The 15,314-nt window shown below is 44.4% G+C and overlaps 1 protein-coding gene across 2 annotated transcripts in view; it reads left to right on the top strand.

Moving 5' to 3' along the window:
* Positions 1–15,314, top strand: part of LOC127571811 (E3 ubiquitin-protein ligase RNF123) — a 331,679-nt gene that overhangs the window by 10,327 nt on the left and 306,038 nt on the right. For both annotated transcript variants that reach the window (XM_052018522.1, XM_052018523.1), the window contains exon 4: positions 9,072–9,151. In XM_052018522.1, coding sequence (XP_051874482.1) covers positions 9,072–9,151 — 80 coding nt within the window. The remainder of the gene's footprint in view (positions 1–9,071; positions 9,152–15,314) is intronic.

Raw genomic sequence — 15,314 nt, 5'->3', positions numbered from 1 at the left:
TGTTTCCTGGTTAGGCTCTAACTCTGCTCTTGGACCAGCAATGGTACTCAGTCATCAGTGATCCATGAACAAAGCTTTGGAATTCTCTTTCTAAGAATCTTACCTTTCTACCCTCCATTCTTTAAAGCCTGCTTTTCTCCCCCCAAGCCTTTGGTCATCATTCCAAATGTCTTTTGTGATTGTCGGTCTTTGCATCAAGTTCCTGGAAGGTATTTTGGGATGTTTTGCTACGTTGTTGGCACAGACCTTGTTGGCTAAAGGGCCTGATCCTGCTTGTACTGTTCTATCTTTTTGTATATTAAAAGAGACTTACAAATGCAAGTGTCACTTCCTATATTTCTGTGAATTGCACAAATGCTCTTTCCGTTCCAAAGGCTCAGGAGTGTCAAGATGAGATCAGAAGTACCAGAATGGAAATGCTTATGGGTGAGGGGGGGGGGGGGGGGGGGGGGGGGTGGTGAAAGAACCTGGGTGGATCAGGGAGAGAGAAACGAACATAGGGGTTGTGGGTTACTTGAAATTAGAGATTTCAATGTTCTTGCCATTGGGTTGTAGACTACCCAGACGGAATAAGAGGTGCTATTCCTCTAGTTTACGTCTGGCCTCACCATGGGAGTGGAGAAGGCTGAGGACTAAGGTCAGTGTGAGAGTGGGAAAGGGAGTTGAAATGACATGCAACTTGGAGGTCAAGATGGCCTTTGCAGACGAAGTGTGGGTGTTCAGCTAAACAGTTGCCTAGTCTACTCTTGGTCTCGCCAATGTAGAGGTGGTCACATTGAGAGCACTGAATGCAGCAGATTAGGTAGGAGGAGGTGCCCGTGAGTCTCTGCCTCACCTGGAAGGGTTGATTAGTTCCCTGGACAGTGGTGGGGGAGGTGTAAGAAGTGTTGCACCTCCTGTGGTTGCTGGGGAAAGTGTCAGGAGATAGGGAAGGATGAGCGAACCAAGAGCCATGGAGGAAGTGGTCCCTGTGGAAAGGGGTGGGAGGAGAAGATGTGATTGCTGGTGGAAGTGATGAAGGATGATTTGCTAGATGCAGAGTCTGATGGGATGAAAGGTGAGGACCAAGGGAACTCTATCTTTATTCTATCTGGGGGGGAGGTGAGGTGAGAGCAGATGTCTGAGAAACAGAAGAGATGCGAGAGAGATCTATCAATCACAGTAGAAGGGAAGCTGTTTCCTGAAAGGACGACATTTCGGATGTCTTGGAACAGAAGGCTTCATCTTGAGAGCAGATGTGGTGGAGATGGAGGAACTGGAGTCAAAGCAGTCTGGGTACGGTGGGTTTAGAGTAAACGTCAGTGGATGGAGACAGAGATCCAGAAAAGGGGGAGAAGTATCAGAAATAGTCCAAGTGAATTTGAGGGTGTGTAATCCCAATTTTAAGTTCTTACTCCTGCCTACTGCAAAATCACAGTGCCACAGATTAATTCTGTTAAAACGTGTTTATGAGCAGTATACTGCCAGGGAGAATTCTCCTGACTCTCACGCAGAGTCTTTATTGGAGGTCTCCACAATAGAGGGGCAGACAATTTATACAGTCCTTGTCACACACTTAATGCGACTGCACCAATTTCAATTGGGGAGCCTAAGATAAAAGACAACCATCACAGTCATTGTTTAGGACAAACCTCACTTATTGTTTAGTTGCATGGTATTTTTTTTCATTAGTTTATGTACGGTCACAATTTCTTAACCCTTTACTTAGGTGGAGTGGAAATTTGAGTGAAGGTGATGAAATTGATGAGTTCGATGGGGTTCAGGAGGCCGCACCAATGTAGTAGTTGATGTTGCAGAGAAAGTGCCAGAGTTGGTTTGGAACAAGCACAGTTCCAAATAGCCAATGAAAAGACAATGGTAGCTATGGCTCATGCCCATTTTTTTTTTCCTCTCTCCCCATGTCTCAACCTAACCCACCAGTTGTTATCTCCCAACTCCACCCCTTACCTCCACCTGGCTCCATCTGCCCATCTCCCTAATCACCTGGTTCTACCCATGACCTACCAGGCCATCCCCCTCCCTTCTTTATACCGGCTATATCCCCTCTACCCACAGTCCTGATTGTAAGGTTTCGACCTGAAACGTTGACCAACCCTCTGCCTCCACAGATGCTGCTCAACCCGCTGAGTTCCTCTAGCAGTTTGTTTTTTGGATGATTGCCGGATTGGCTATTGGAGCATCGTTGGGACTAGGAGCACAGATTCTGGTCTGACAGTATTTGGCAGCTAGACTGGAAGACATGGGACATGGTGGTGGGGGAAATTAGTCTGCAAAGGCCAAAGGAGGATGAAGTTCACAACTTAATCAATCACTTTTCAGAGAATTGTCGCTATGTACAGCAGTCTTGATAAGAACCATGTGTTGGGCAGAAAAAACAAATGATTTGTATTAGTAAGAAATAGTACAGAAGCAGAGTCCAGCTGGGAGTGGATCTGGGCACATGGGGAGACAAGAAAGGTCACGCAGTAGAGTACATGTTAGAGGAATGGCCCGTCGGCTTTGTTTCATGTCAATAGAGCACGTGTTTAAGTTGCACACCAGGCTGGAGAATAATGGAACAGCAGCTGGGTCCTCCTTGAAGGCATAAGATTGTATTGAAGATAGTGGAACAAGGCTACAAGGCCGACTAAAGACAGCTCAACTATAGCAACAAAAACTGCTTGAGGAACTCAGTAGGTCAAGCAGCATTTGGGGGGTTGTTGATGTTTTGGCTTGAAACCCAGTGTAGGACCTCCAGGACATTGTTCAAAGGTTCCTGAAGGACAGACAGGCCTGTTATCTGGAATGCACCAAAGGTTGTCCAGTGGGAGCAGCAATCAGGAGGGAAGGAAGGTGATTTTTCAAAAGATGAGTTTGTACTATGCAGGGCAGAAAATGATTAGAAGGGAATGATGACATCAGGGCAGCAACATACATCCTTTTGCAGGAAGTTTAATTCATCATTATTTTGGTGGCTCTGGTCACTTTTGGTGATTGAAATATTCACCAATCAGCATGCAGTAATGAAATAATTTTAGTTGTGGAATTTTAATGCTTCATTGTCTTTGTATAATATATTCTTCTCTCGCTTAACTAAGTAGCATGTGGAGCAGTTGAAACAAATAGCACAAGGGAAAGGTGAATAGAAACATGAAGAAAGAATATGCCTCAAGATAAATTAAGGAGGAGGTATCTAGATAATAATCAACAGCACAGACCATTTGGCTAGATGCCTATTTTTTTTTATTTTATGTATTGCAAAGTGGAGTTGAAATAGCAGACAAAAGATTTATCACTTCCAGCAACTTTTTATTGCCTCTCATTTCCAACTGCCTGGTTACCACTGTCACACATTCCTCATGGTTGCTGTGTATTGAATTGTTGCTATCGTGCCTTTGCAACTTTGGAATTATTTTCACTATGTGCAGTTTTGCCTTTCATGTTGCACTTGTTATCTGATTAATTAAATATACATTTGCTATTGTTGATTTAGGAGAATCTGTGTCTCTGAATTCAGTTCTGTTTCTTCAGCATAGCCCTGTCTCAGTTTTAAACTTTTGTTTCTCCTTTCCTGTTCCCTTCAGGTGGTTACTCAGACTGCCTCACTATATTTGTTGCTTCATGGTGTTCCAACACCCACTTCATCACAACCAGGCTGAAGTCTATGAACTTCTGTATGCCCTGGAACACTGAAGTCAGTTATACAGAACCCACAAAACTGGAGTAGAAACAAGTCATCTCGATCCTGAGGGACTGCCCGAAGGTACACTACTGCAATCTCATGGCCCAGACTCTTATTGTTAAAATCAAGCCAAGAGGTCTACCCTGGTTCATTGAGGGGTGTGGCTTCCTCCACAAATCCCCACCATCAGTACTGGCCAGTTCAGTTCAATTCATTCCAGGTGGTATCAAGAAATAGCTGCAAGTGTTCGATGCAGCAAGGCTATTGGTCAAGACAATCTGTTCTATTGGTGTTGGTTGATATTGGATCAACTAGAACCATAGAACAATACAGGCCCTTCAGCCCACCATGTTGTGCCACCCTTCAAACTACACCGAAGACTATCTAACCCCTTTCCTTCCACATATCCCTCTATCTTAAATTCCTCCATATGCTTATCTAACAATCTCTTGAACTTGACCAATGTATCAGCCTCCACCACCACCACCCCAGGCAGCGCATTCCCTGCACTAACCACTCTCTGGGTGAAAAACCTCCCTCTGACATCTCCCTTGAACTTCCAACCCATTACCTTAAAGCCATGTCCTCTTGTATTGAGCATTGGTGCTCTGGGAAAGGAGGTGCTGGTTGTCCACTCTATCTATTCCTCTTAATATCTTGTATACCTCTATCATGTCTCCCCTCATCATCATCCTCCTCTCCAAAGAGTAAAGCCCTAGCTCCTTTAGTCTCTCCTCAGCATCCTGGTAAATCTCCTCTGCACCCTCTCCAACGCCTCCACATCCTTCCTATAATGAGGCAACCAGAACTGAACACAGTGTGGCCTAATCAGTTTTGTAAAGCTGCATCATTACTTTGCGGCTTTTAAACTCGATCCCACCACTTATGAAAGCTAGCATCCCATAAGCTTTCTTAACTACCCTATCTACCTGTGTGGTGACTTTCAGTGATCTGTGGATATGAACCCCCAGGTCCCTCTGCTCTACACTGCCCAGAATCCTGCCATTTACCTTGTACTCTGCCTTGGAATTTGTCCTTCCAAAGTGTACTACCTCACTTCTCTGGACTGAACTCCATTTGCCACTTGTCAGCCCAGCTCTGCATCCTATCAATATCCCTCTGTAAGCTTCGACAGCCCTCTACACTATCCACACCACCACCGATCTTTGTGTCATCTGCAAACTTGCTAACCCACCCTCCCATCCCCTTATCCAAGTCATTAATAAATATCACAAAAAGTAGAGGTCCCAGAACTGATCCCTATGGGACACCACTAGTCACAGCCCTCCAATCCGAATGCACTCCCTCCACCACAACCCTCTGGTTTCTACAGGCAAGCCAATTCTGAATCCACATGGTCAAGCCTCCCTGGATCCCTTGGCCTCTGACCTTCTGAGGAAGCCTACCATGTGGAACCTTATCAAACACCTTACTAAAATCCATGTAGACCACATCCACTACACTACCCTCCTCAATCTTCCTGGTCACCTCCTCAAAGAACCCTATCAGGCTCGTGAGGCAAGATCTTCCCTTCACAAAGCCATGCTGGCTGTCCCTAATCAGTCCATGATTCTCTAAATGCTCATAGATCCTATCTCTTAGAATCCTTTCTAACAGCTTACCCACCACAGATGCAAGGCTCACTGGTCTGTAATTCCCTGGACTATCCCTACTACCTTTTTTGAATAAGGGGACAACATTCACTACCATCCAATCCTCTGGTACCATCCCCATGGACAACGAGGCCTCAAAGATCCTAAGCAATGGTTCAGCAATCTCCTCCCTCGCCTCACGAAGCAGTCTGGGGAATATTCCGTCAGGCCCTGGGGACTTATTTGTCCTAATATTTTCTAACAACTCCAACACATCCTCTTGATATCTACATGCTCCAGAACATTACCCTCACCAACACTGTCCTCAACATCATCAAGACCCCTCTCCTTGGTGAATACTGAGGAGAAGTATTCATTGAGAATCTCACCCACTTCCACAGCTTCCAGGCACATCCTCCCACCCGTCTTTAATTGGACCTGCCTTTACTCTAGCCATCCTTCTGCTCTTCACATACAAGAAAAAAGCCTTGGGATTCTCCTTAACCCTACTTGCCAAAGCCTTTTCATGTCCCCTTCTCGATCTCCTCAGCTCTTTAAGGTCCTTCCTTGCTACTCTAAATTCCTCATGAGCCCTGTCTGATCCTTGCTGCTTACAGCTTATGTATGCTGCCTCCTTCTTCTTAACTAGTTGTTCCACCTCTCTCGCCACCCACGGTTCCTTCACCCTGCCATTCCTTCTCTGCCTCACTGGGACAAATTTATCCCTAACATCCTGCAAAAGATCCCTGAACATTGACCACATCTCCATCGTACATTTCCCTTCAAAAATGTCATCCCAATTTACACTCAGGTTCTAGCCTTATAGCCTCATAATTTGCCCTTCCCCAATTAAATATCTTCCTGTCCTCTGCTCCTATCCTTGTCCATGACAATTCTAAAGGTTGTGGAGCAATGGTCACTGTCGCCCAAATGCTCACCCACTAATAGATCTGTCACCTGTCCCGGTTCATTACCTAAAACTAGATCTAATATGGCATTCCCTCTAGTCAGCCTGTCAACATACTGTGTCAGGAATCCATCCTGGACACACTTAACAAACTCTGCCCCATCTAAACCTTTGGCACTAAGTAGGTTCCAATCAATATTTGGAAAGTTGAAGTCTCCCATTATAACAACCTAGTTATTTTCACATCTTTCCAAGAACTGACTCCTGATCTGCTCCTCAGTATCCCTACTGCTACCAGGGAGGCTATAGAATACTCCCAGGGGTAACTGCTCCTTTCTTGTTCCTAACTTCCACCCATATTGACCAGTGAGGATCCTTCTACATTATCTACCCTTTCTGCAGCTGTAACTGTGTCCCTGACCAGTATCACCACCCCTCCTCCTCTTCTCCCCCTCCCCCACCCCCCATCCCTTTTAAAACACTGAAAACCAGGAATATTCAATATCTATTCCTGCCCCGATGTCAGCCATGTCTCTGTAATAACCACAATATTGTAGTCCCATGTACTTACCCAAGCTCTCAGTTCATCTCCCTTATTCCTGATGCTTCTTGCATTTAAGTAAATGCACTTTAGCCCATCCACCTTACTACTTTTATAGCCTGTACTCTGCTTCTCCTTCCTCAAAGCCCCTCTACCTGTCAGATCTGAGTTTTCCCCATCCCCTTCTTCCTCTACTCCGGTTCCCTTCCCCCTCGCAATCTAGTTCAAACCCTCCTGAACCACCCTAGCAAACCTGGCTGCAAGGATATTGGCCCCCCCTCAGGGTCAGGTGTAACCAGTCCTCTCTGTACACATCCCACCTTCCCCAGAAGAGATCCCAATGATCCAACAATCTAAAACCCTCCCCCCTGCACCAACTTCTCAGCCATGCACATATTTGCCATCTCCTCCTATTCCTACCTTCACTATCACGTGGCACTGGCAGCTACCCGAGGTCCTGTCCTTCAGCTTTCTGCCTAGCTCACTAAACTCACTTTTCAGGACCTCATCCCTCTTCCTACCTATGTCATTGGTACCAACATGAACCACGACTTCTGGCTGATCTCCCTCCCACTCTAGAATCCTGTGGATATTTCAAGAATATATCCTGGCTGCAGTAATGAACACCTGCACTCCAGAGCCAGCTGCACCTTTAGCCAAGCTGACAGAGCACTGGAACCTGCAGGGCAAGCTACATCTATTCACAGGAAGTGAGACAAATCCAATCCAGCTAATTACTCTCCAAAACATCACTAGTGTTGGTAAGATGTTACCAACACTCTCTGCACAATCCACTGACAGATAAGTGAACCAATGTCAGTGTCTTCTCCCAGGCTGACATCTCCAGCAGTGAGGCCCACGTTACACAAGTTATAATAACACGTTACATCTGTTGGGCAGCCCATCTTTTATGGGCCCGACACCACACTCCTGAAACAGGTACTTTTTTCCAAGCTCCATCATGGCAAGAGATTTCCAAACAGACAGAAAATGTTTCATGGATGTTCTTGGAGATTCCCACTGAGTCATAGCAATCTCTGGTCCATGACTGCTTGAAATGGAGAAGGAGCATCCAGAAGAGAACTGAACCTCAAATCATTGTTGGGAGTACACAGAAGCTTAGCAAAGAGTGGAAGGAGTGCACTACCTCTCAAACTGTCCACCTATCCGTCCCACTTTGGCCTCATCATTCACCTCAGAACCCCAAGAATTGGAAATGGAACAGAGTAATCCTTGATCTTGTGGCTCTAAGACTCCAATAACCTGTTCAATGATGCTCAGTTTGGCTTTTACTGCAGGACTACTTGTTTCTGTATCTCCTAACAACTTTGACTACCCTTGGCTTTGAGGTATAATTTAACTGAGCATCGATGAGTCTTACTAAAACTGAAGTTGTATGCATCAAAGGGAAAATACTCCAGTCACTGGAGTTATACCTTGCAAAAAGGGAGGTGTTTGTGGCTAGTGGATATCCATTTTCCCAGCTAGGACATTGCTTCAAGAGTGCCAGGCAATGACCATCTACAAGAAGAGAGAGTCTAACCACCTATGTTTGATTTGCTATGGCCTTTTTTATCAGAGCCCAACCATCAATACCTTAGGGACCACCATTGACTGGAGATGCAAGAAGTCTAGCCAGATAACTATTATGACAACTGGAATGCATCAAAGGCTGGGTATATTGTGGTGAGTAAGTCACTTCCTGACACTTCAGTTTTTCCAATGTATGCAAGCCACAAGTCATGAACACAATGGAATATTGTCCACCTGCCAGGATGAGTGCAGTTCCAACAGCACTTGAAGCTCAACACCATTCTGGAGAAAGCAGCCTACTTGATTAGTACATCAATAATCACGCTGAACTTCAATTCTTTTCACCACTAGCTGTAATGAGTACATCAATAAAGTGCACTGCAGTTGCGCACCTAGGCTGCACTATCTGTCTCCCAGACCTGTGGCGTCTGCCACCGAGGGCAAGGACAGTTTGTGCATGAGAACGCCATCATCTGTGGATTCCCCTCTAACTTGCACAATGTCCTGACTTGGAAACAACTTCATTCCTTCTTCATTGTTGGGTCTAAATCTTTGAACTCCCTACCCAATAGTACTGTGGGAGCATCTTCACCAAAGGACTGCAGGGGTTCAAGGAGGTTGCTCACCCTTAGGTTCTTGTGGGGCAGTTAGGGAAAGTGCAGAAATAAAAACCATTGTTTTTCTCCCCACCCCCCTATTGGGATCTGGTACAAACTATGAGTAAGGAATGCTGAGTTACTTAAAGGTTTTAAGGTTACAAATTTATTCTGTAGTCTAGTTTAAGCTAGAAATATTTTATATTCATTTTTATTCTAATATTTTGTACATTTGTTTCAGAAAGCCATTGAACTTTCAGAATCTGAATGAACATTTGGATCGAATACTGACTGAAGGACTGGACACTGAGGCAGATAAAGGTAGGAAAATTGTGTCATGGGAGTAGCACCATGTTTTTCCTGAGAGTGAGGTTGAATAAAACCAGATATAGGCTTGTGTAGTGGAGAGGTTATTTATTCTTCTGAACACTGGTGTATTTTGTAATCATTTATCATTATGGGATAATATGGGGCAATGTCTCATTCTCTTCCTACTCCACTTGTCTACAGCTTTTGATACAGTTGACCATCATGTTTTTTTAAATAAGGCCTCTCCTCCATTGTTCAGTTGCCCTCATTTCTATTCTTGCCTAGTCTGTTATAGTCATAATATCTCCTGCAATGGGGATTTTTCTGCTCCTGTTCTGTACCCATGATCCCCAAGGATCTGTCCTTGGCCCTCTAATGTTTTTCATTTATCAGTTAGGAAAACAGTGTAAATATCATGCTGAGTTCCATCTGTACACTGAGGATATACAACTCTTCTGGATGAAAATATTGTTCCTCATCTCCCCTTTAATTCTTTCATGAATTAGTTTAAATATCTGCCCCCCCCCCCCACCCCCACCCCCATGGTTTTCCTCATAGCAGATGAGTAGAAATTGGTCCATCCTTTTTGCTCCATCTAGGCCTTTGTTTTATACACTTCAGTTAAATTTCTTCACAACCTTATTGTTCCAAAATAACCCCAGCTATCCAGTCATTCCTTAGCTACAATTTTCTGGTCCCGGCAGCATCATTGCAAACTCTCTCTGCACCCTCTCCAATGCAGTCACATTTTTCCTGTAATGAGACCAGAGCCAAGTGCATTACTGGAGCTAAGGCCTCACCAATCTTAAATACAATTTCAGCACAGCATCCCTGTCCTTGTATCCTATGCCTTGACTCATAAAGCACAGCACCCTATCTGCTATCTTAACCACTTTATTGACCTGTCTAGCCAGCTTTAAGGATTTAAACATAGAACACTACAGCACAGTACAGGCCCTTCAACCCACAATGTTGTGCCAACATTTTATCCTGCTCTAAGTTCCATTTAACCCTTCCCTCCCACATAGCCCCCTATTTTTCTGTCATTCATGTGTCTATCTAAGAATCTTCTAATCTCCTTAATGTATCTGCCCCCACAACCCCTGCTGGCAGTGTGTTCCACGCACCCACCACTGTGTTTAAACAAAAACAACTTACCCCTGACATCCTCCTTATACCTTCCTCTAATCACCTTAAAATTATGTCCCCTCGTGTTAGCCATTGTCGTCCTGGGGGGAAAAAACTGACTGTCCACTCGATCTATGCCTCTTATCTTGTACACTTCTATCAAGTCACCTCTCATCCTCCTCTCCAAAGAGAAAAGCCCTAGCTCACTCAACCTATCCTCATAAGACATGCTCTCCAATCCAGGCAGCATCCTGGTAAATCTCCTTTGCACCTTCTCTAAAGCTTCCATATCCTTTCTATAATGAGGCGACCAGAACTGAACACAATACTCCAAGTGTGGTCTGACCAGAGTTCTATAGAGCTGCAACATCACCTCACGGCTCTTGAACTCCACACTGACTAATGAAGGCCAACACTCCATGTGTCTTCTTAACAACCCTATCGACCTGCGTGGCAACCTTGATGGATCCATGGACATGGACCCCAAGATCCTTCTGTTCCTCCACACTGCTGAGTGTTACATACCAGCAACAGAAGAAACACAGTATATCTCCTGTTGTTGTCATAATAATGCCACACACACACTACTGTACTATGTCTTAAAGGGCCATTCACCAAATAGTAATCTAATTTGTAACACCTGCCATTAACCTTGTATTCTGCCTTCGAATTCGATATCCCAAAGTGTATCACTTCACACTTAGAGTTGAACTCCATCTGCCACTTCTCAGCCCAACTCTGCATTTTATCAATATCTTGTTGTAATCTACAGTAACCTTCTAGACTATCCACAACACCACCAACCTTTCTAACCCACCCTTCCACATCCTCATCCAAGTCATTTTTAAAACAAAAATCACAGAGCAGGGGTCCCAGAACAGATCCCTGCGGAACACCACTGGTCACTGACCTCCAGACAGAATACGCTCCATCTACCACCACCTTCTGTCTTCTATGGGTGAGCCAATTCTGAATCCACATAGCCAATTTTCCCTAGATCCCATACCTCCTGACTTTGAGTAAGCCTTCCAGGAGGAACCTTATCAAACACCTTACTAAAATCCATCCACTGCTCTATCTTCAACAATGTGCTTTGTCACATTCTCAAAGAATTCAGTCAGGCTCATGAGGCACTACCTGCCCCTCAAAGCTATGCTGACTGTCCCTAATCAGCCTGTGCTTCTCTAAATGCCCATAAATCCTGTCTTTAAGAATCTTCTCCAGGATTTGTGTATGTACTCTCAAAAGTACCTGTGTTTCTCCACACGGCTCAGTATCCTGCAAGCCTTATATTGAAGGTTGACTCCCATAGGTGATGCTTGAAGTCATACACTGCAGTCTTGCAAGTTCTGTACCCTGTAACTGTCCTTGTAGCTGTTGTCCAGGCCCAGTCGTTGAGATTAATTCTGAGCAAGTCTATGCACCTCTTTTACAGACTGACCTTGCAACTACTGTCTTTGCAGTAGCTTCCATGTGGTAACATCTTTGGATTGCTTGAATTTTATGTGGTCAGTCCATCATAACTGAGAAACAATTAAACGTTTGTGTAAGAGGCTCTGGCTGTGCTGGTTCATGAAATACAGGAAGTTAATATTCAGTAACATCAAACAGTTAGGAAAACAAATGCTATGTTGTAATGGCATTGCAGTATAGAAAGAAAGAAGTCTTGTAGCAAAGGCATTGATGAGATTAAACCTGTAGTACTGGCTGTGTTTTGGCCTCTACTTGATGAAGGCTATACTTGCCTTGGGGGCAGTGCACTATAATTTTACAAGATTGATTCCTAGCTTATGTAAAAAGAAAGATTGGACTACACTCACTGATGTTTCAAAGAATGAGACTATTATTGAAATGTCTGATTCTGAAAAAGCTTGACAGAGTAAGTGCTAAGAGTCTAGACTGGGACCAGGTCTCAAGAAGAGTGACTTTTTTGGATCAAGTAGAGCAATACCTTTCACTCAAGTATTTAAATCTTTGGAATTCTCTGCCTCTAAGGCCCTGAATGTTTTGCACTTGAGTATGTTTGAGAGATTTGTTCTGGAGAATAAAGCAATCAAGTGAGTGTGTTTGAAATCTCAATTTATGATATTGAATGGCAGTGCAGGCTTAAGAGGTCATGTCCAATTATATTATTTACCCCTAAAGACTTCTACATTTCCAGTCTGGACTCTTCCATGATGCCAATATGAATTAATGCACTAGTGCTGGCTGTGACTTTTTTTGCCTGCACTGAATTTTGGTAATCCCTGCCCAAGTCTTTCTTCCTCTAGTTTTCTAGAAGGTATCTGTTAAGATCTGCCTTTGGTCAGTGGTAATCCCTGCCCAAGTCTTTCTTCCTCTAGTTTTCTAGAAGGTATCTGTTAAGATCTGCCTTTGGTCAGTTGCTGTAGTGGGGCTGATCTTCTAATGAGCAGTGAATGGCCTGAACACTGTTTGCCTGCCTTCTCGAGTGGTGCTGGGTTTAATTTATTGGTATTGGATTATTATTGTCACTTGTATCAAGGTACAGTGAAAAAACTTGTCTTGCATACTGATAGTACAGGTCAATTCATTACACAGTGCAGTTACATTGGGTTAGTACAGAGTACATTGAGATAGTACAGGTAAAAACAATAACAGTACAGAGTAAAGTGTCACAGCTACAGAGAGTGCAGTGCAATAAAGTGCAAGGTCACAACAAGGTAGATCATGAGATCAGAGTCCACCTTATCGTATAGGGGAACAGTTCAGTAGTCTTATCACAGTGGGTGAAGCTGTCCTTAAGTCTGGTGGTATATGCCCTCAAGCTTCAATCTCCTACCCAATTGAAGAGAAGAGAGAATGACCTGGGTGGGTGGGGTCTTTGATTATGCTGGCTGCTACACCAAGACAGCAAGAGGTAAAGAGAGTCCAAGGAGGGGAGGCGGGTGTCCATGATGCACTGTGCTGTGTCCACAACTCTCTGCAGTTTCTTGCAGTCTTGGGCAGAGCAGTTGCCATACCAAGCTGTGATACATCCAGATAGGATGCTTTCTATTGTGCATCAATAAAAGTTGGAGAGTCAAAGGGGACAAACCAAATTTCCTTAGCCTCCTGAGGAAGTAGAGGCACTGGTGAGCTTTCTTGGCTGTGGCATCTACATGATTTGACCAGGACAGGCTGTTGGTGATGTTCACTCCCAGGAACTTGAAGCTCTCAACCTCAGCACTGTTGATGTCGACAGGTGCATGTACAGTCCTCTTTCCTGAAGTCTATAACCAGCTCTTATTTTGTTGACAGAGGGCAAGGTTGTTGTCATGACACCATTCTACTAAGCTCTCCATCTCCTTCCTGTGCTCCAACACATTGCTGTTTGAGATTAGGCCTACAACAGTGGTATCACCTGCAAACTTGACTGTGGTATCATCAGCACCTCTACTTCCTCAGGAGGCTAAAGAATCTGGCCACACAGTCATGAGTGTATAGGGAATAGAGTAGGGGGCTGAGGATGCAGCCTTGTGGGACACCAGTATTGAGAATAATTGTGCCAGAGGTATTGCTGCCTGTCCTCACTGTTTGTTAGAAAGTAAAGGATCCATTTACAGAGGGAGGTGTTGAGTCCTAGGTCTCAGTCTGGTGACAAGTTTGCTTGGAATTGTAGTATTGAAGGGGGACAGCCAGGGACACCATCTGATGCCTTCCTCGTGTTCACTCTCCGGAAGACTGATCTTACATCCTCAATGGTGATCACAGGTTCAGTTGCATTGGAGGCTGTCAGGGTGGGTGGTGACAATCCACTTCTGTTCAAAATGCACATAGAATGCATTAAGTTAATCAGGAAGGGATGCACTGTTGTCAACTATGCAGCCCAACTTCATTTTGTTGCCTGTTATGGCATGTAAGCCCTGCCATAGCTGACAGCTGGTCTGGGACTATTGAGTCAGTATTGCCTCTTGACATCCCTGATAGCTTTCCAAAGGGCATATCTGGATTTCTTGTACGATCAGCATCACCAGATTTGTATGCAGCAGTCCTCTCCTTCAGTAGGGAGTGGATCTCCCAGTTCATCCATGGTTTCCTGTTTGGAAACACCTGTATTGTCCTCTTTGGTACACAGAGGATCACACTTGCTGATAAAGTCTGTGATGGTGGTGGCATACTCATCAAGGCTGGCAGTTGAGTCTTTTAACATGGCCTAGTCCACTGTCTGAAAATAGTCACATAGGAGCTCATCTGCTTCCTCAGACCAGCACTGCACGACTCTGTACCAGATCCTCCCGTTTCAGTTTCTGTTTGTATGCAGGGAGAAGGAGCACAGCCTGGTGGTCTGATTTCCCAAAGTGAGGACAAGGGGTTAATCTTCCTTTTGGAAGCCAGCTTCCAGCTGGTTGGTGAGGACCAGCACAGTGCAGGGACTTTAAGTGCAGCAGCTAGCTAGCTCCACTCCTGAATGATTTTGACAGCTGGTGAGAGTCTGCTGGTAAGCTCACTGGCTGCCAAACTGCTACTGGTCTGAGTTACACACTTTTGATCTGGCTTCTAAAATTAACCCAAAGTTTCTTGGCAAAGAAATTAGAATTCTAAAACGAAATAGAAAATTAGTTATAGCTCTTAGTCCTGACTGTAAACCCCAAGTCCTTTGCCAGAAAATGTCAACCCATCAGTGGTAAGTGTGACCTTGTTGGGGTTTGACTTTGTTGTCCTCCAGCTTGTGTACATTTTGACCATGTGATCATTTCACCATAGAGCACCTTTCTTAAAGTAAAGACATTGGAAAAGAAAAGGAGTTTTATTTTGCAAAGGCTACAAAAGTACAAGGTCATATGGATCTTTAAACTTCTTCCACTATTTATTGAGATCATGGCTGATCTCCTCTCAGCACTATTCCCATATCACTTGATTTTCTTAATGACAAAAAATGTTGATTTCTGTTTTGAGTGAACTCAGTCACTGTGCCTCCACAGCCCTCAGAATTCAAAGATTCACTTGAGGGAATTTCTCCTTATCCAGTCCTGAAGAATCTACCCCATATTTAGACAGGGTAATCTCTTGCTCTAGAACCCACCACCCCAGCTAGGGAAATGTTCTC

The sequence above is a fragment of the Pristis pectinata genome, chromosome 6, assembly GCF_009764475.1.
Source record: "Pristis pectinata isolate sPriPec2 chromosome 6, sPriPec2.1.pri, whole genome shotgun sequence".
Classification (NCBI taxonomy): domain Eukaryota; kingdom Metazoa; phylum Chordata; class Chondrichthyes; order Rhinopristiformes; family Pristidae; genus Pristis; species Pristis pectinata.
The sequence above is the reverse complement of the archived record's forward strand: the minus strand, read 5'-3'. Positions and strand labels throughout refer to the sequence as shown.